General features: G+C 43.8%; 1 protein-coding gene across 2 annotated transcripts in view; it reads left to right on the top strand.

The window, feature by feature from the left end:
• Window positions 1-16,717, top strand: part of GRIN2A (glutamate ionotropic receptor NMDA type subunit 2A) — a 375,591-nt gene that overhangs the window by 283,541 nt on the left and 75,333 nt on the right. For both annotated transcript variants that reach the window (XR_003523244.2, XM_027612864.2), the window contains exons 6-9: window positions 4,917-5,122; window positions 10,535-10,703; window positions 10,815-10,968; window positions 15,826-15,951. Coding sequence is in view for 1 of the 2 variants with exons in the window: in XM_027612864.2 (XP_027468665.1) it covers window positions 4,917-5,122; window positions 10,535-10,703; window positions 10,815-10,968; window positions 15,826-15,951 (655 nt within the window). In the remaining variant the exon portion in view is untranslated. The remainder of the gene's footprint in view (window positions 1-4,916; window positions 5,123-10,534; window positions 10,704-10,814; window positions 10,969-15,825; window positions 15,952-16,717) is intronic.

Below are 16,717 nucleotides of genomic sequence, written 5' to 3'. Positions count from 1 at the left end.
GCTTATAACTCTCACAATGACATAACGAAATTGAAATTCATTTGATGGTTGGGGAAACAGATGTTCAGAAAGGTTGTGTGACTTGCCCAAGGTCACACAGCCAAGGGCACTGGTGGGATTTGGACCTGTCTGACTCCAAAGCTCATGTTACTAATGATTCTAAACCTTTTCCCTCTGTTCCATGTGAGGGAGAGAAGAGAGGGGTCCTGTAGGGCTGAGGCTGATCCCTGGAAAGTCGAAGGATCGATATGTGCCCATATCCAACACACACGCTCAAGTGCACCTTCCGGTCCCAGTCACATGGAGATCTAACTGGAAGTTTAGCAAGGCCTCCCGGAATTCCATTTTCCCTATAAGCACCAGAAATAGGATCATGTGTTCAACCAAGACCATTATCACTTTCCTTGCTCTGATGCCTTGGAAACTTACCCCAGGAGGAAATGTGGTGCAGCCTGGGAATGCACTAACTTCTCTGGGGCAGGCGGGACCTGCTGATCTAAAGTTACAGACTCTGCCCTGTGGTGTGTGCATGATTCTGGAGGGGATCGGGAGCCAGAGGAAGGTCCAGTTTAGAGAATAGCAGGACAGTCACAATCAGCTCAAAATAGAAGCAGGGAGAGAGATTGATGGCTACGGTCCTCAGAGGGCATGGGGTTCTTCTGTCTTAGACGCGACCTTTAGAGAAAGGCACATGGAGCATTCATATTCTGTGCCCATTTAGTGCCTGGGGATACCGAGGTGAGCAGAGATGGTGTGACTGAAGTTTCTTCTCAATTCATGGTTTATTCCATTGAAGCTTGCCGTCCTCTTGAACCCTTCAGAGCGACCAGAGCCCCTCTTAATTGGCATTGACATGATGGTCTTGGCTCCGTCTGGAACATGTAATATAGTCACTCTCAATGGCTTGTGTCTGGGGTGCCGAATTTGAAGTGAAGCATGAGCGAGGGAGAGAACAGAGGTTTTCGTACTTCAGTTTTATGCTTAGGGTGCAAGATCCCATAGCTGAGGCCAAGATGGACACATTGATCGGTCTACTAGTATGTTCTGACTCACGGACATTTTTAAAAATTCAGGTCACGAGTTCCTTCATTCCATCAATAACTGTCCATTAAGTCCCTCCTTGTGCCAGGCCCTGAGTTAGAAGCTGCGGACCTCGAAACCAACTGGTGTCTGCATAAAATCTCTCCTAGACGGGGAATCCTAATCTAATCAGTGAAACACATAGCTCGCTGAGATATAATGTTATTAAGCAAATAGAGATTAGATATTTAAATCGAATTAAGTATTTATGAATGAAATGTTACCATGTCTGGGAGTTCTTTCACTGTGATACAGGAGAAGTGCGTGGCAATATAAACGAAACAAGATTGGCCATGAGTTAGTAATTATTGCAGCTACATAATGGGAACATGGAGATTCATTATACTGTTTCACTTTTGTAGGAGTTTAAAATTTTTCATCATGAAAGAGAAGACAAAGATTCACTGAGGGAGCACAGAGCTTCCTCCTTCAGGCAGGTTACATATGGACATATATCCCTGGTCACTTCCATCCAGCCTTTCCCTCCTGGCCAACAGACTGGATGAACTCGTAGGGTAAATCTCAGCTCCTTACAAGGACCTGCAAAGCTTTGCATCATCCAACCCCTGCCTACGTGGGGTGCTTTCCCTTCCCTTCGCTCCCACAGCCCCTCACCTGCTCATCTTGGGATTTCCCCTCTCCACTCAAATGCCACCTCCTCAGGGAAGCCCTCTGTGATTTCTTTCCCCTGTCTGCTCTCTTAGACCCATTGTTTTCTTTCTTCCACCCAGTTTGTATGATGTGTTTTTGTGTGACTGTTGGACTCATGTCTCTTCCCAATTAGCGTAAAAATTCCATGCAGGGAAAAAGTTCATTGCACGTTCTCCAGCCTCCTCGGTGCCTAATTCCATGCTTGACACCTAGTGGACACTCCATAAATACTTAGGGAGCGAATGAATCTCTCTTCATTCTGTCTACAAGCGCTGGACTGACTCAGAGCCCCTTGTGAAAATGCACAGAGGAGGGGAAAGTCTCTTTTCTCCATGTGGTATATAGAATCCTGGAGTGGGGATTTGGGGACTTGGGGATTTGGCTCTGTTCAAGTTTTTCCACCCACCACTTGCTTCCACCCTCCTCGGCCGACCCACTGGGTGCTTACTTAGACATGGGAAGGGAGAGCGTAACTTAGGGGAGACTTGGGGAGTTACTACACTCCAGGAACCCATAAACCTTTGCTGCCTCTCTCCCAGGAGTCAGTCTTGGATGGGAACCTTCGCCTGACTTCACGGTGTAGGGTACAGTGATGTGGCCAATGACATCACCAAAGATAGTGCTGGCTAAATGGTCTTTGCCTTAATTTATGTTTCCTGGGGCTTCCCGGGAGCTGTCTCTCCAGGGGAGGAAGGGTCTTTGAGCTATAACGAATGCAAAATCTGGATGACTTAATAAAAGCACCTTTGGGTTCACACAGCCCTGTGGTATGGCTCTGGTTCCACGGCTTCCCAGCTGCATTTGGACAGGTTATATGTCTCTGTGCTTCCGTTCCCTGAACTGCAGAGTTGGAAGAATAATCCTGACCCTTGGGATTTGTGGTTATCAAAGTCACTGGTGATAGATACATTTCCTGATGACACAAGAGTGCTCAAAAGTGACACTGTTATAATGATAGCATCAAAGAGCTGTGGTGGACAGGGGCAGAGTTCTATATTACTAGGGAAGGCAGGTATGCCCTTACAGATTAGGTGATATTTGAGCTAAGTCTTAAATGTGAACTACAACAATAATAAAATAATGGCAGCTACCATGTATGTTACACGCTAAGTTCTGTGCTCAATGCTTCCTAAACATTTTGCCTCATCGGAAGCTCACTACGGTCCTTAAGGGCATGTCCTGTTGCTATCTGCATTTTGTAGATAACATAAAACTCAGGTTAAGTCATTTTCCCGAGGCCACTCAGCTAAATGGGTGAAGTTGGGATCAGCACTTAGTTCTCCATGACTCCAAAAGCCATTCTCTTACCAGCTGAACTACCCAGCCTCTCTCGAAGGTTTGGGTTTTCTGAGAGAAGTGGAAAGAAAAGGAACTGAGGTAACATGTCCCAAAAGGAAAAGCTTGGCTATCTCTTTTTTTCTAAGTTGCATATTTATTATTATTAGTTTAGTCTTTTGATGGTTCCAAGAAGTCAGGAACCATTCAGTTTTTTCCATCATCGCTCCCAGGCTGGTATCAGCACATAGTTGGTGTTTAATAAAACTGCATTGAGTGAATGAGCAATTTGATGGGCTCAGCATTCTCCCCAGCCTGTGTTACACATCACAACATTGGTAGATGAGCATGTTTGTTTGACCAAACTCTTCTACGGCCCTTCCTGTCTTGAAGGGATGGGCGATGCTGGGCAATTCTATAATTGGCCACATGGAATGTTTCACTATAAACAGCAAACGTTTTCCAAGGCGGTCTGAAAGCGCACTGTCTGCCTTTTCTCCTGCCACCCCGTCACCCCTTTGGGTGTCCAGCATGTCTGAATTCTCTTTACGGGCCTCAAATTCATTTTTGGCAACACTCACATTACAGGAGGGGAGGTGAGTGGGTCACGTCAACACAGACCAGCCTGGACTCGGCACTTAGCTTTTCAGACGAGGTGCTTTCTTGAGGTTGGCATTACAAATAAAGCACTGACCTGTGGTGTCAAGCAATTGCACAGGGGAGCGGGAGGAAGGAGGAAGCGCGATGCTGGGAGCAGCTTTCTTCCGGGGTGTATATGAATAGTGCCAATAAGCTGTCAAATAAAATTAAGGTTCAAAACATACAGCCTTCAATTTGATTTCGCTAACATGCGGACTGCTGCTCGGAGGGAATGGATCGATTCTATTTTGACAGGTCTTGGTGCACGCTAAGCACTGAAAGTCTCTGCTCCGGACCGGATTAATAACAGTTCACCTTAATTTGCAACTTAAATAGAACCATGATCTGAGCTGGAAATGATGCTCCTGATTTCCTCTTGTGCGTGTCCCCCTCGTGTTGACTCTCCCGTCAATCCTCCTGCCTTTCCGCTCTTTCACGTCATTTTTCTCTTTGCACACTCTTTCCCTTAGTATCTTTTGCTTTTTTTAAAAAAAGATTTTATTTATTTTTTTGACAGGGAGAGACACAGCAAGCGAGGGAACACAAGCAGGGGGAGTGGGAGAGGGAGATGCAGGTTTCCCGCGGAGCAATGTGGGGCTCGATCCCAGGACCCCGGGATCATGACCTGAGCTGAAGGCAGACGCTTAATGACCGAGCCACCCAGGTGCCCTCCCTTAGCATCTTTTAAAAATTTCTCCTTCTCCTTGCATCTCTCCTACACTTAGAAAGTATGGAGTCCCTACTATGTGTTGGGCATGGTGCTGTTTGCTGCTCACAGACTGTATTATTTAATTGCCATAACATCCTTGTAAAGTAGGTGGAGTTGTGCTGTTTACAGAGGAGAAAACAGACATTCACAGTGGTTCAGAGCTTGCCCAGGTTTGTGTAGCTAGTAAGTGGCAGAGGTGGGGATCCCAGCCTAGACCTCTCTGATTCTAAAAGTCCATGCTTCCCTCGAGACCTCAGTGGTCCCGAACTCTGGAGGAACATTAGGATCACCTGGGGAGCTCTACCCGTCTCAGTGTGTGGGCACCACTGCCATATTAATTAGCGGGGGAGAGGCCAGGGCATGGGGTCCGCCCAGTACTTTGCTTTCCCTTTATCCCTATTTTTCTTAGCATATAAAGAGAAGCATATGTTGGGGTAGGTAGCAGAAAAGCCCTCAAGATGGGTAGGGTTCTTGTCTTGGACCTCGTATGGGGAAAGGACTCGCCTTTCTAGAAGTCGGCACTGCAAGAAAACACAGGTGTACCTTGGTCTTTCTGATGCAGGTGGGAAAGTGGGAGAACCAGACGCTGAGCCTGAGGCACGCCGTGTGGCCGAGGTACAAATCCTTTTCAGACTGTGAGCCGGATGACAACCATCTGAGCATCGTCACCCTGGAGGAGGCCCCCTTTGTCATCGTGGAAGACATAGACCCGCTGACCGAGACGTGCGTGAGGAACACCGTGCCATGTCGGAAGTTCGTCAAAATCAAGTGAGTCCAGGGATGCTGTTGCTTGAATACGCCCAATCCTTTAAAAATAGCATGTATCATCAACAACAGTATTCAAAATATCCTAATAAAGTGTAATATAAAATAGGCTATTCTAATACTTGATGATAATCTATAATGTTAGATATTTTTAAGACTTAAATAAATAACTGGAATTATGCCAGGTGGTTTACACTTATTTAATTCCAGCAACAGCAATAGGAGGTAAGTGGTTTTGCCCATTTTAGATATTTAAACTGAGTTCTGGGGAGATTCAGAACCACGCTCAGAACCGTTCAGCTCATAGATGGATAAGCTAGGACTCAAGCCGCTCGTCCATCTGACTCCACCACCATATTCTTAACCCCTGTGCTCAATCAACCCTCCCCCTCAGTCTCACCTTAAAAATATATATTTTATTTTTCTGACTGCTCCCTCCTCCAGTCCTGCACATCTCCTCCCTTCCATCTTTTTTATATATCCCAGATACAAACTCTTCAAAAACTTTGGAAACTTCTCTCCAGCTGGGGGTCATGGTGCACTTTCCGTATGGCTGTGTGATGTGATCAGCGTGGACCCTGCCTTCTGGTGGTCTCCTTGCTCACCAACAGCAAGCCAGTGTCACAGCTGTGCCATTTCCTCTTTTATTAATGACCAAAGGAAGAACTGACAATTTTTGTGAGAGCTTCTGGTGAAGTTTTGTCCCTAACCTATCACCCTTATGGGGAAGCCTAAAGCTTCATGACCAAGTCCAAGGCCCTGATTCTAGTCTTTCTAGTACAAACACAAAGAAAAACACGCCCTCATGGGGATTTTCATGAAAGGAAGAGTTAAAAAATACTGTAGAGTATCTTTGCCAGTATTTTCCAAACACCTCCATTCATCTGGCTAATTCTCCCGCGTTCTTTAAGTCCCTCCCCAAGTTGGGTTTACTGTCCCTCCTTTCCACAGAACTCTGGGTATGTCTCTGTGCCTTAGTCTGTGCAGGCTACTGTGACAAGTCACCACAGACGGCGTGGCTTTAAAAAAAGGGACACTTATTTCTCACAGTTCTGAGGGCTGGGAGCCCACTGGCAGGGCGTCTGGTGTGCAGACAGCTGTCTTCTCTTGCTATCATCCTGTGGTGGGGAGCAGATGGAAGGGAAGCAAGCTCTCCTGTCTCGTTCTAAGGGCACTCATCCCACTCATGAGGGCTTTACCCTTTGACCTCATGACCTCCCACAGGCCCCACCTCCTAACGCCATCATATTGGGGTTTAAGGTTTCAACACATGACTTTGAAGGAACTCAAACATTCACTGCATACCCCTCGATCTCTCTATCACCTGCTTTTATGGCTTATAGTTTGCCTTTCCCCCTGGAGGGGGAGCTGCCTAAATATCAGAAACGTGGCTTACTAGTCTTTGTATGCCCGGTGACAAGCACGAAATGGGTCACACCAACGTTGATAATGCTTAAACACATGAGTGAATGGATACCGGTCCTTCCGCATCCCAAATTCCAACATAAGTCATTATATGAGATGCAAATCCCGAGAGCTCAGTGCCTGGGATAAAGATCATTTTTTAAAAATATGATTGCAAAATGTATTATGAAGTCACATTTGTAGTTTGGAGAAGATTCTTTTTTTTTTTTATCAATGAGGAGCCTCGTTGGAGTTGGAATTCTGAATAGATTAGTCAGTAAATAAACATGAAGCAAGCACAGTTCATGTGTGAAGCACAGTGCGGGGCACGGAGGATACATCAGGGAACAGAGAAGACAAAAGACAGGGATCTTGCAATAGGGAGTGTACACAGTTAAAAAAAAAATTCAGCCAATAAAAGACCAGGACAGCTCCATGTTATGATAAACCTTGTGAAGGAATATAAATAAGGTGGTGTGAGGTAAGGGTAACTTGAGGAAGGAAAGAGATTGGCAAGTGTGGGAAACAGAAGGAAACCCAGGGTGTGCTAGAGAGTGATGAGCTGGGTGGGAGATGGAAGAGGTAAATGTGAGTAAGTTGTCCAAAGAGATTTTGATTTGGGTGGGTGTTCTTTGAGCACCACTTGGTCAGATGAAGAAAGCAGGGCGGTTGGCACAAAGCGAAGACTCTTACCTCAGTAGAGCCTCCTCCTTTATGACAAGAGTGCCTTCCTTGTTTCGATAGGGCCAATCAAGTAGAGCCTCTGGGGCTTCACAGTCAATAATAGGACCCTTAAATCTTTAAAATCAGAAGGCTCGGAGCTGACAACAGTAGGTCAGCGAGTCCTGAGCCACATTTGTATGGAGAAAATGAACCCCTCCCCCCAATAAATTACTTTCTTTAAAGAATTGACTTTTTCACTGGAGACTATAAACAGACTAACAGGTTCAAATTCACATTTTTGGTTCCTGTGGGAGGTGGTGGGCTTGTAGCTTCCCTTTCCCACCTGGCAACCTGACAAGTTCACTGCACACCTAGGCGACATTAAAGTTTTTGAAAGCCATAGGCAATCGCTGGGACCCATTCATCCCAATATTAGCACAGATCAGATCAATTGCATTTCTTTGAGGCAGGCTGATTCGTTCTAAGAAGGATTCTGTTAGGTAACATGGTTATATTTTTCTTGGTGATATTCTCCCAGGGAAAACCGTTTGTCTCTCACTTCTGGTGAATGGTGGGGTCTTTAGGACACACATCAGTATTCTAAAAACAGGGAACAGAAAATGAGCTGAGAAATCAAGCATGTCTTTTCATCTGTTAGTTGGGTGTTAAGGCATGAAGAGAAAATCAAGGAAAGGTGATCTGGCTTGATATGTTAGGAAAAGTGGCCACACTGTCGATTAATCCCCCAAACTGTCAGATGGTGGGTGAGAAGAGAGGAAGTGTATTCTTAAGCACTTATGTGAGAGGTGCTTTAGATACTTTATTTAATCTCCCCAACTATCCTGCAAGGTAAGCACCAGCCTTCTCAATTTGCAAGGGAGCAAGCTGAGGCTTATTAGTGAAGAGACTTGTCTGCATCTTCCTGGTTGTTAGGAACATACCCAGGACCTTGCAGTGACTCTGTCTGACCTCCATGGCCGTGATCCTATCCACTGACCACACTGGGAAACTAGGGAGCTGAAGAACTGGACTCCTTATTGGATCTTTTTCCCCACATTGGCTTTTATGGGTCACCCTTTCTTGTGGGTGATAGTGGGGTGTGGGGAAAGATTGCATTGGGTGCCATTTCTCAGATGTCTGTGTAGTCAAGTCACACCCCCCTCCATGCATACACAAGGGCTGTGATTGGAACTGATGGAAGTTTCCAATTACAAGCCGGTCTGTGTTCCCATCTTCCCCATGAGAAATTCATCTGTTGCATTTGCTGCGTGTCTTTTCATCTCATGTCCCCAGGATTTAATTCCATGTCTTACAGTAGGTACTCAGTGGTTGCTTGTTGGGTGAAAATGCATTAATGACCACTGTATCTAGACATATACCTGTATCTAGACATACACCTAGTTTTAGTAGACAAGGGGAGATAATTAACTCATTAACTGGCTGAGGTTCTCAGTGAGGCCAAAGAATACCACCGTGTTCCTGTGACCCTGAATCTTAAGTCTGGGGCATTCGTAACTCCTATCCAGACTTTCCCAGGAATCCTGACCAGGGGAAGGAAGGCCCTGTGATAAAAGAAGGGAGGGAGCAGAGAGCGAAGGAGAGGCATATGGGAAGAGCTGGAGAAGAGGCATCAATGCGTGGCCCATGGTGGCCAGGGAAAAAAAGGAGAGAATTGGCTCTTGCCATGTTTTACAATGGGCCACAGATAGATACTGAGAAGGAAATCGTATTTGGACATGCCATTGATTTAATGTACTTAGGACACATTTCTATCATGTTTATGGCATTTTGCAACCTGCTGCTATTACTTGAAGTCACACTGTTAGATCTACCCATGTTCCTGGGCATAGATAGACATCAGTGGTGCTTGATGTGTGTGTTGTATATCTAATTATGTGTGTGGTATATATTCACTGCAGTTAATTTGTGGGGGGAAAAAACTAAAAATATGAAAAAGAGAAAAAGTTATTTTCACCCTTCAAAAATAGCTATGCTTCATATTTCATTGTTTTTCCATCCAGATATTTCATAAGCTCATCTGTTTTTATATAGCTAGGACTGTTCTATATGGAACACTTTGTAACCTACTTTTTTTTTCTGTGATATGGAAATGGAAGTATTTTCTTATTGTGATGTTGGATTTCCATAAACATCACTGTAGTGCTTAGGTAACAGTCTGGTGTGTGGATGCGCCAGCAATGGGATATCCAGAGCATGTATCTCATGACATGCATGACTCAGGTTGTTGAGCTCAATAAATGCCCCATCACAAGGTGGACTGGCTGTGTTGCCCAGAAAGGTCTTGATCTTCCCACATGAGTTGTCTAAGTAACAGCTATTAATTTGGAAGACGCTCTTTCTTTCCTTTTAAAAGGCATTTCTGATTTTTATATGTCCTTTGAATATGACTTGGCCAGGTAAATAAAGCAAGGTGGCTGGCAAAAATCAACCTATGTCACCTTGGTAGATGATGATAGCTTTTAAGATGCCAGTACCCTCTATATTTTAATAGGGCGTTTTCTTGATCAAGGACATTGCTATTTCATAGTGTCAGCTTTTTATACTTCCTGCCATGTAGGGAGGGAGGGAAAGTGTTATGAAAGAGCCCTCATTTGACAGATGACTCCATCAAGACACATTAAGTTCATGGACTCAGGTACAAGGTGGACCCCGGGTCTTCCAGTTCTCAGCCACGTTTTCCTCAGGAAGGAAACTGCCTTTCCTAAGGAAGGCACCCTTCTTTCTTCTCTTTGGTTGCAAACCTCTATCTCCAGTGATAGGAAAAAGCAAAACCCTCCTTCAGCTGAGAATTTCATGTCTTCCATCTCTCTTCCATTTTCTGATAAGCTTTGATAATTCGGCTTAGATCATATGCCTGAACTCTGGTCTAAAGAGGCTGTAGGTGTCATAAACTTAAAAATAAGAGGTAGTAACTCTCATCCGTATAATGCGGAAACAGTTACTATTAACTAAGAGAAATGCCATGGAATTTATTTCAACAATTACCATGAAGCGTGGTACACGGTACAAATAATCACTCAATTAAAGTTAGCCGTTGTCCACAAACAATGAATCATGGAACACTACATCAAAAACTAATGATGTAATATATGGTGATTAACATAACAATAAAAAATAAATAAAGTTAGCCGTTGTCATGGTTACTGTCACAATTAAGAACACTTTGTCCTTCTGCTGACATTAACTACTGCCTGTCCTTGAAAAAGCCACTCCCTCATGTTGAGCCTCCGTTTCCCACATGGAAAACAGTGGAAGTGTCTTAGGTAACAATTGTGAACAGATCTTCCAGTGCTGATATTCTATGGTCTCGGGGATTTTTTTCTACAGCAATTCAACCAATGAGGGCATGAATGTTAAGAAATGCTGCAAGGGTTTCTGCATCGATATCCTGAAGAAGCTTTCTCGCACTGTGAAGTTCACCTATGACCTTTACCTGGTGACTAACGGGAAGCATGGCAAGAAAGTCAACAACGTATGGAACGGGATGATCGGTGAAGTAAGTTATCTTCCTCCCTCGGGCTCTCATCTAAGACTCCACGCTTGTGGCACTCGGGGGGATGGTGGGAAGGACAAGTAAAGGTTCTGTGCTCCTTTGCCTTGCATGTAGGTGGTCTACCAACGGGCGGTCATGGCAGTCGGCTCACTCACCATCAATGAGGAGCGCTCAGAAGTGGTGGACTTCTCCGTGCCCTTTGTGGAGACGGGGATCAGTGTCATGGTTTCGAGAAGCAACGGCACGGTCTCGCCTTCTGCTTTTCTAGGTATGTGGACGTCAGGGTCACCACTGTTTTCCTAACAGGGAATTAGAGGTATTTGTTTTGTTTGCTCGAAGGATGGGACCAGGTAGGACCTTGGTGAGCTCCATGTAATGACATCAGCACATTCCAAAGCCTGTCCTGTTTGAATGATCTCAATTCCCTCCCCAACCCACCCCCAACCCCCAGTTAACATCTGTCATTTATCTCTGACTCAGAACTATCTGCTGAAAACACAGTCACATATTCAGATTGTGACTGGTCTTGATTGTATAGAATGGAGGTTAGCAGATATAGGTCTCAGAGCCTGGAAAACATTTTAAAAAATAAATCTGCCTGTCCACGGTTAATTTAAATCAGCCTCTAAGCCTTTATTCAGCATCATCAATCCCATCCTCCATTCCTCCCTGGTGTGACAGCCGTTTATTTACTGGATATGAGGGTGAAATGATGATGACCACATGGTGATTCATACCAGCACTCAGATAAACAAAATACAGGTAGTCTGCCGAGCACACACTGATTGAAAATGAATGGAATCATATTTTAAATATGACTATCCTTCAGGTGGACTGGTTTGTAAGGGAGAAAATTCCTTACTCTCCTTTTAACTATTCCATAAATTTATGTTTTGACATAAAAGCATTTTTTTTTTAGAGCAAGGTGGAGCTCTACTTTCTATCATCCTGTTTTCTTTAGCACTGTACGTATATATGCCTGTCCAGAGAGGGAGAAACTGCATGGGACAGAGCCAAGCATTATTTATTTTTTCTTTAAAGGAAAGTCTTGGTAGAGTGTTTGGTTATCATCAACAGTTTTTGCGAGTGGCTACCTTGAAGATCATGGGACTCAAATTCCCTTCTCCTTGGTGCCCCCATATCCATGGGCTTGTCCCAGATTTGGGAAGGCTAAGGCAAACACTGACCCCAAAAGAAAACTGCAGAGAGAGGGGACACAGATCAAAGTCAGCCAAATTTCTTACACGTTTCCAGACACACACACACAAGAACCTTTGTCTATTGGAGAGCTCGCTCTTGCAGACTAGAGCCATTTTGTGGCCACCGGCTCCCAGCCTGTAGTCTTGTGTCCCCACCGTCTTCATTGGTACATCGTGGTGGCATCCAGCGAAGCTGTGTGCTTTATTCTCTTGAGTGAAACATTGACGAACAGGATTTTGGATACCCCCTCACTCACAAAGACGTACGGATTTACTATTTCCATTTTTGATAATCCATTTAAGCTGTTGAAATCCTTACCACTCCCTGGATTTGATGTTGCATTCCCCACTTCCATTCTTGACAGATACACACCTCATTATGTTCCCTTTGTGTCTTTGATATGGATAATGGACCCATATCTCGATCAGGGAGCCTCACACCACCATGAAAAATGCAGCCGACTCATATAGACAATACATGCAGAATCTTAACAATGACTGGGTGGATCCTCATGTGTGAACCACTCCTTTTCATGGTTTCCCACTCCCTAACAGACCCTTAACAGGGCTCTTTGGCCCTGGAGGTTAAGAAAAGGTTGGAAGAAGTGAGATCAGGGAAAAAATGGGAAGAGATCTGTTTCTTTCTTTTCTTTTCTTTTCTTTTTCCTTTCCTTTTTTTTTTTTTTTTTTTTTTTGAGAGAGAGAGAGAGAATGTGCAGGGGGAGGGGCAGAGGGAGAGAGAGATTCCCAAGCAGGCTCCACGTCTAGCATGGAGCCCGATGAGGGGCTCCAACTCACGACCATGAGATCATGACCTGAGCCAAAATCAAGAGTCGGACGCTCAGCTGACTGAGCCACCCAGGCGCCCCAAGAGATCTGTTTCTTTTCACAAGTTGTTGACATATCTGCATAGTGAGCTAGAGAGAAGTTTTTTTCCAATTCAGTCAGAGAGGGGAAAAAATACCATCAGCTGGCTTGGCTCATAAAAAAAATGGGTCGCTGATATCGAATCTGGCCTCAACCCAGTTTCCCCTAGATTTTTATCTTACCTGGATTTGTAGAACATTGCCATAAAAAGTCAGGTATTTTTTTGCGAAGTTAAGACCTCCTTTCCCCCCTTACTCTTCCTGCTGTATCTTTAAAAATAAAAGAAAATACATTGTAGCCAGAGGAAACGATTTTCAAAGCTGTTTTGACATCAGTAGGCTTAATATTTTTTCTAGTTACTAAATTACATCCCTATTGGATTGTGTACCCCCTTATTTACGGTCATTATCTGTAGGTTTTGAAAGTCATAATGAACCATGCTAAGCTACATTTTTCCATTCACTGGCTCAGTCATCTGGAAGAGCCCAAACATTCAAAATCTGATTGTATTGCTTTTCATTATTTTCTATCCTCTCTCCACAAACTCCATTAACTCCCATTGGAAACACTTGCAGGTAATGCCTCTGAGCTTCTGGGTAAAAATGTAACCAGCGGCTCTTCAAGGACAGAGGTGGCATCTCTTGGATATTTCCATTCAGTCACTTCCAAAGACTTTCCAAGCAGATTGGATTGTTTGATCCAAAGAAATGCTGACCAGAGTGTCCTAGATTGAAGTCCCTTCATGAATGAATGTGGTATCTGCTTTAAACCAGTAGAGGATGTAATCCAGAGTCACCCAAAATATTTCTGGGTCCCCCCTGAGACACTATAGATGGTGCCTCACCATTATTCCAGTGCTTTTCTACATTGTGGTGGTGGTGGTGTATGTCAGAATTGCAACCCTTCAGGGCACTCCTAGGTACCTAACTTACTAAAACCAGAACACTGTAGCAGAATTATTTTATCCCCATGCCATGCTCAGAAATCAAGAGACAGATGTCACTTCCAAGTGGGGAGATATCTGGGATCAGTTGCTTGATCCAGGTTGCCCCTAATTTCTGGAACAGTTTGTGTCCCCACTAGGATGCATCAGCTGCCAAATGAAGCCCACTGCACACTTATAGATTCTGACGTGAGAATGAAGAATTCAGAAAGGATGCCCCCTCATATTTTTTATCATGTTATCCCAACCTGCAGAGAAAAGAAGTTAGCAGATTAATAAATGCACATGTTTTAAACCAGGATGCCTTTTTCAGGACCCTGAACAGCGCACCACCACCACCCCTGGTTCTGGCTTTCACCATGGAATCAAACAACTATTCCATTTAATTAACTGTGTGTATAGTGTGCAACACACACCACCAAGCACTTTCCATGTCTATGCTCATTGACCCCTCACGGTGATCCTCCTCTGGTAAGATACACCATGCCATTAACATACCTGACTTAGAGAATTATTTTACTATTTATTCCTATCTTGAATATTCATTATTTTTAACCCCCTAATTATTCATTTCATTCTCCTTTTTGGAAACACTTCATTACCAAATTGCCATGATTTCAGGGACATAGTATTGTTATCACCCAAGGTAATTTCAGCGAAGATATGTTATGGTTGCAATCTCATTGATTTGTTTGAACTTATCTTGTGTTAGTCAAAGTGAGTAGGCTGTGTTGTTACCTGATAAGTTTAACATATCTGCTCTGTCGAAGCTGCATTGCAAAGCATTCCTTCCGGTTTCTAAATCATCCAGTGTAGTTAAAGCTTCGGACATATCAGTTTCTTGTTATGTAGTAAGCTCATTAAATTGGAATTTATGATGACCTCTAGCTGTGTTAGGTAGTCACAGACTTTAATGATAAGGTGGCTTGCGACCAGCCTAGTTCCTTATGATTATTACTAGCTCCATCAGAAAAACAATTTAAAAATAATAAAATGCCTACTATTCAAGAGGTGTTATTGGGCTTCTTATATTTTACCCTCAGAAAATGTTTGCTTATGAGGCAAAGGATTATAAGTTTATTGGTATCCAAGGGCAGTTTCTTCCCAGTGAGGCATTCAGGTGGAGATAGATTCATTTCTCAAAATTTTAGCCTCTGTTGATTTTCTAGCAAATCTGTGTCATATATGGATACAGTGGCTCCGTTCAGCTCCCTCAATCAGACTGAATATAAATGCTCTTAACTTTCTGGAGTGTTCTAAGATTTAGAACCTTGTGACTTGGCCTGCCCTTCTGAGACATCCATATGAAAATGAGCTGATGTAAACTACTTCGGTGGGCGGGGTGGGGGGGGAATAACCACCTATCCATCTACTACTTCATTGCCTCTGCTCTTTTAAGTGATGCTTTTTCATTGAATTACCATGTGAATGTAATATCCTCAAATGACTTTTCACATGCATTTAAGCCCATTACCAACATCAACAAGATTTTAAACTTGTAGAGATCTCATCTGTCCAGAGCAGAGGGCAGGGTGGGCAGCATGGTGGTAGTGGGGGCAGATGATGACCTTCCAGTATTTCTGTCAACCCCATGATTTTATGATCCTTTTCTAACAGGTTGTAATGTTCACTTTCCTTCTGGAATTCCCTGCCCATCGTCCCTCCAGCATGTAAGGATAAAAATGAAATTAAGAATAAAACCATGCTGATCTGCAGAAGCCTTAGGATTGACTATTTGGGTCTAGTCCCTTGCTTCCTCCAGCCTTGGTTCCCTGGATGATGCAATGATCATATAGGACCCAATGGCCTCTTTATTTGCATTCTTCCTCCCCTTTTTTTTTTGCTATCCTTGACCTGATTTGGAAAATGTCATATGCTCTTCTCTATTTTTATCCTATTATATGCAGCCTTATAAAATACCTCAAGTATTTTGTAGAACAAAGGATGGTGTAGACTTATGAATCCACAATGACTAGCTTCTTTTGAATGATCAGATTCACGTCAGGGAGGGTATTTCAGTTGAGCCTGCAAGTGGACCTCTGGGCTTCCTGCTGGTCCTGGTTGTGAGGATGCGCCAACTGACCATGTCCCACTCCTCTGGCCTGTTCACCCACAGAACCGTTCAGCGCCTCCGTCTGGGTGATGATGTTTGTGATGCTGCTCATTGTGTCTGCCATCGCTGTTTTTGTCTTCGAGTACTTCAGTCCTGTTGGATACAACAGAAACTTAGCCAAAGGGAAAGGTGAGACCCCTCTCATCACTAACTCGAAGTTGACGCTGTTTCATTTGCTTTCTACACGGGCCTCCCATTTAGAATGCATCACCCTATACTGTCTCGCTAGTCTGTGATAAGAATGGAGCTGGGTCACCAGTACCGTCATTCCATACAGTTGTGGGTTATTTGCCTGAGCTGAGAAGATAAAGCCAAGTGAAACCTTTTCATCATTTTATCTTTTCTTTATTTTTTAAAATATTTTATTTATTTATTTGACAGAGAGAGACACAGTGAGAGAGGGAACACAAGCAGGGGGAGTGGGAGAGGGAGAAGCAGGCTTCCCGCCAAGCAGGGAGCCTAAGGCCAGTCTTGATCCCAGGACCCTGGGACCATGACCTGAGTTGAAGGCAGACGCTTAACGACTGAGCCACCCAGGCGCCCTTCATCATTTTCTCACGTGGAGTCTCTAGCTGTTAGGTGGAAACTACTGACAATTTGTCAAGAGAGCAGATTTAAGGAAGTTTTCCTGGCAATTAACTTTTAAAATCTGTGTCAAAAGAAATGTTAAAATCACAGTGAATCTCACCTTCCGTCTACGCAAAGAAAAATGGCTTTTATACAATCTAGTTTAAGAACATTCTCCGGATTACTGAATCACACTTGCATTCATTTGACAATAAAAATAATTATAAAGTGGTATTTTCCCCCGAAGAATTACATTTTCCTCTTGATGGCACCTGACCTTAGTGCATTGTACTTGATAAAGCTGTCATCAGTAGATAGAAAGATTTAG

The sequence above is a fragment of the Zalophus californianus genome, chromosome 10 (assembly GCF_009762305.2).
Source record: "Zalophus californianus isolate mZalCal1 chromosome 10, mZalCal1.pri.v2, whole genome shotgun sequence".
Lineage (NCBI taxonomy): Eukaryota > Metazoa > Chordata > Mammalia > Carnivora > Otariidae > Zalophus > Zalophus californianus.
Note: the sequence above shows the minus strand (reverse complement) of the source record. Positions and strands in the feature narration are given on the sequence as shown.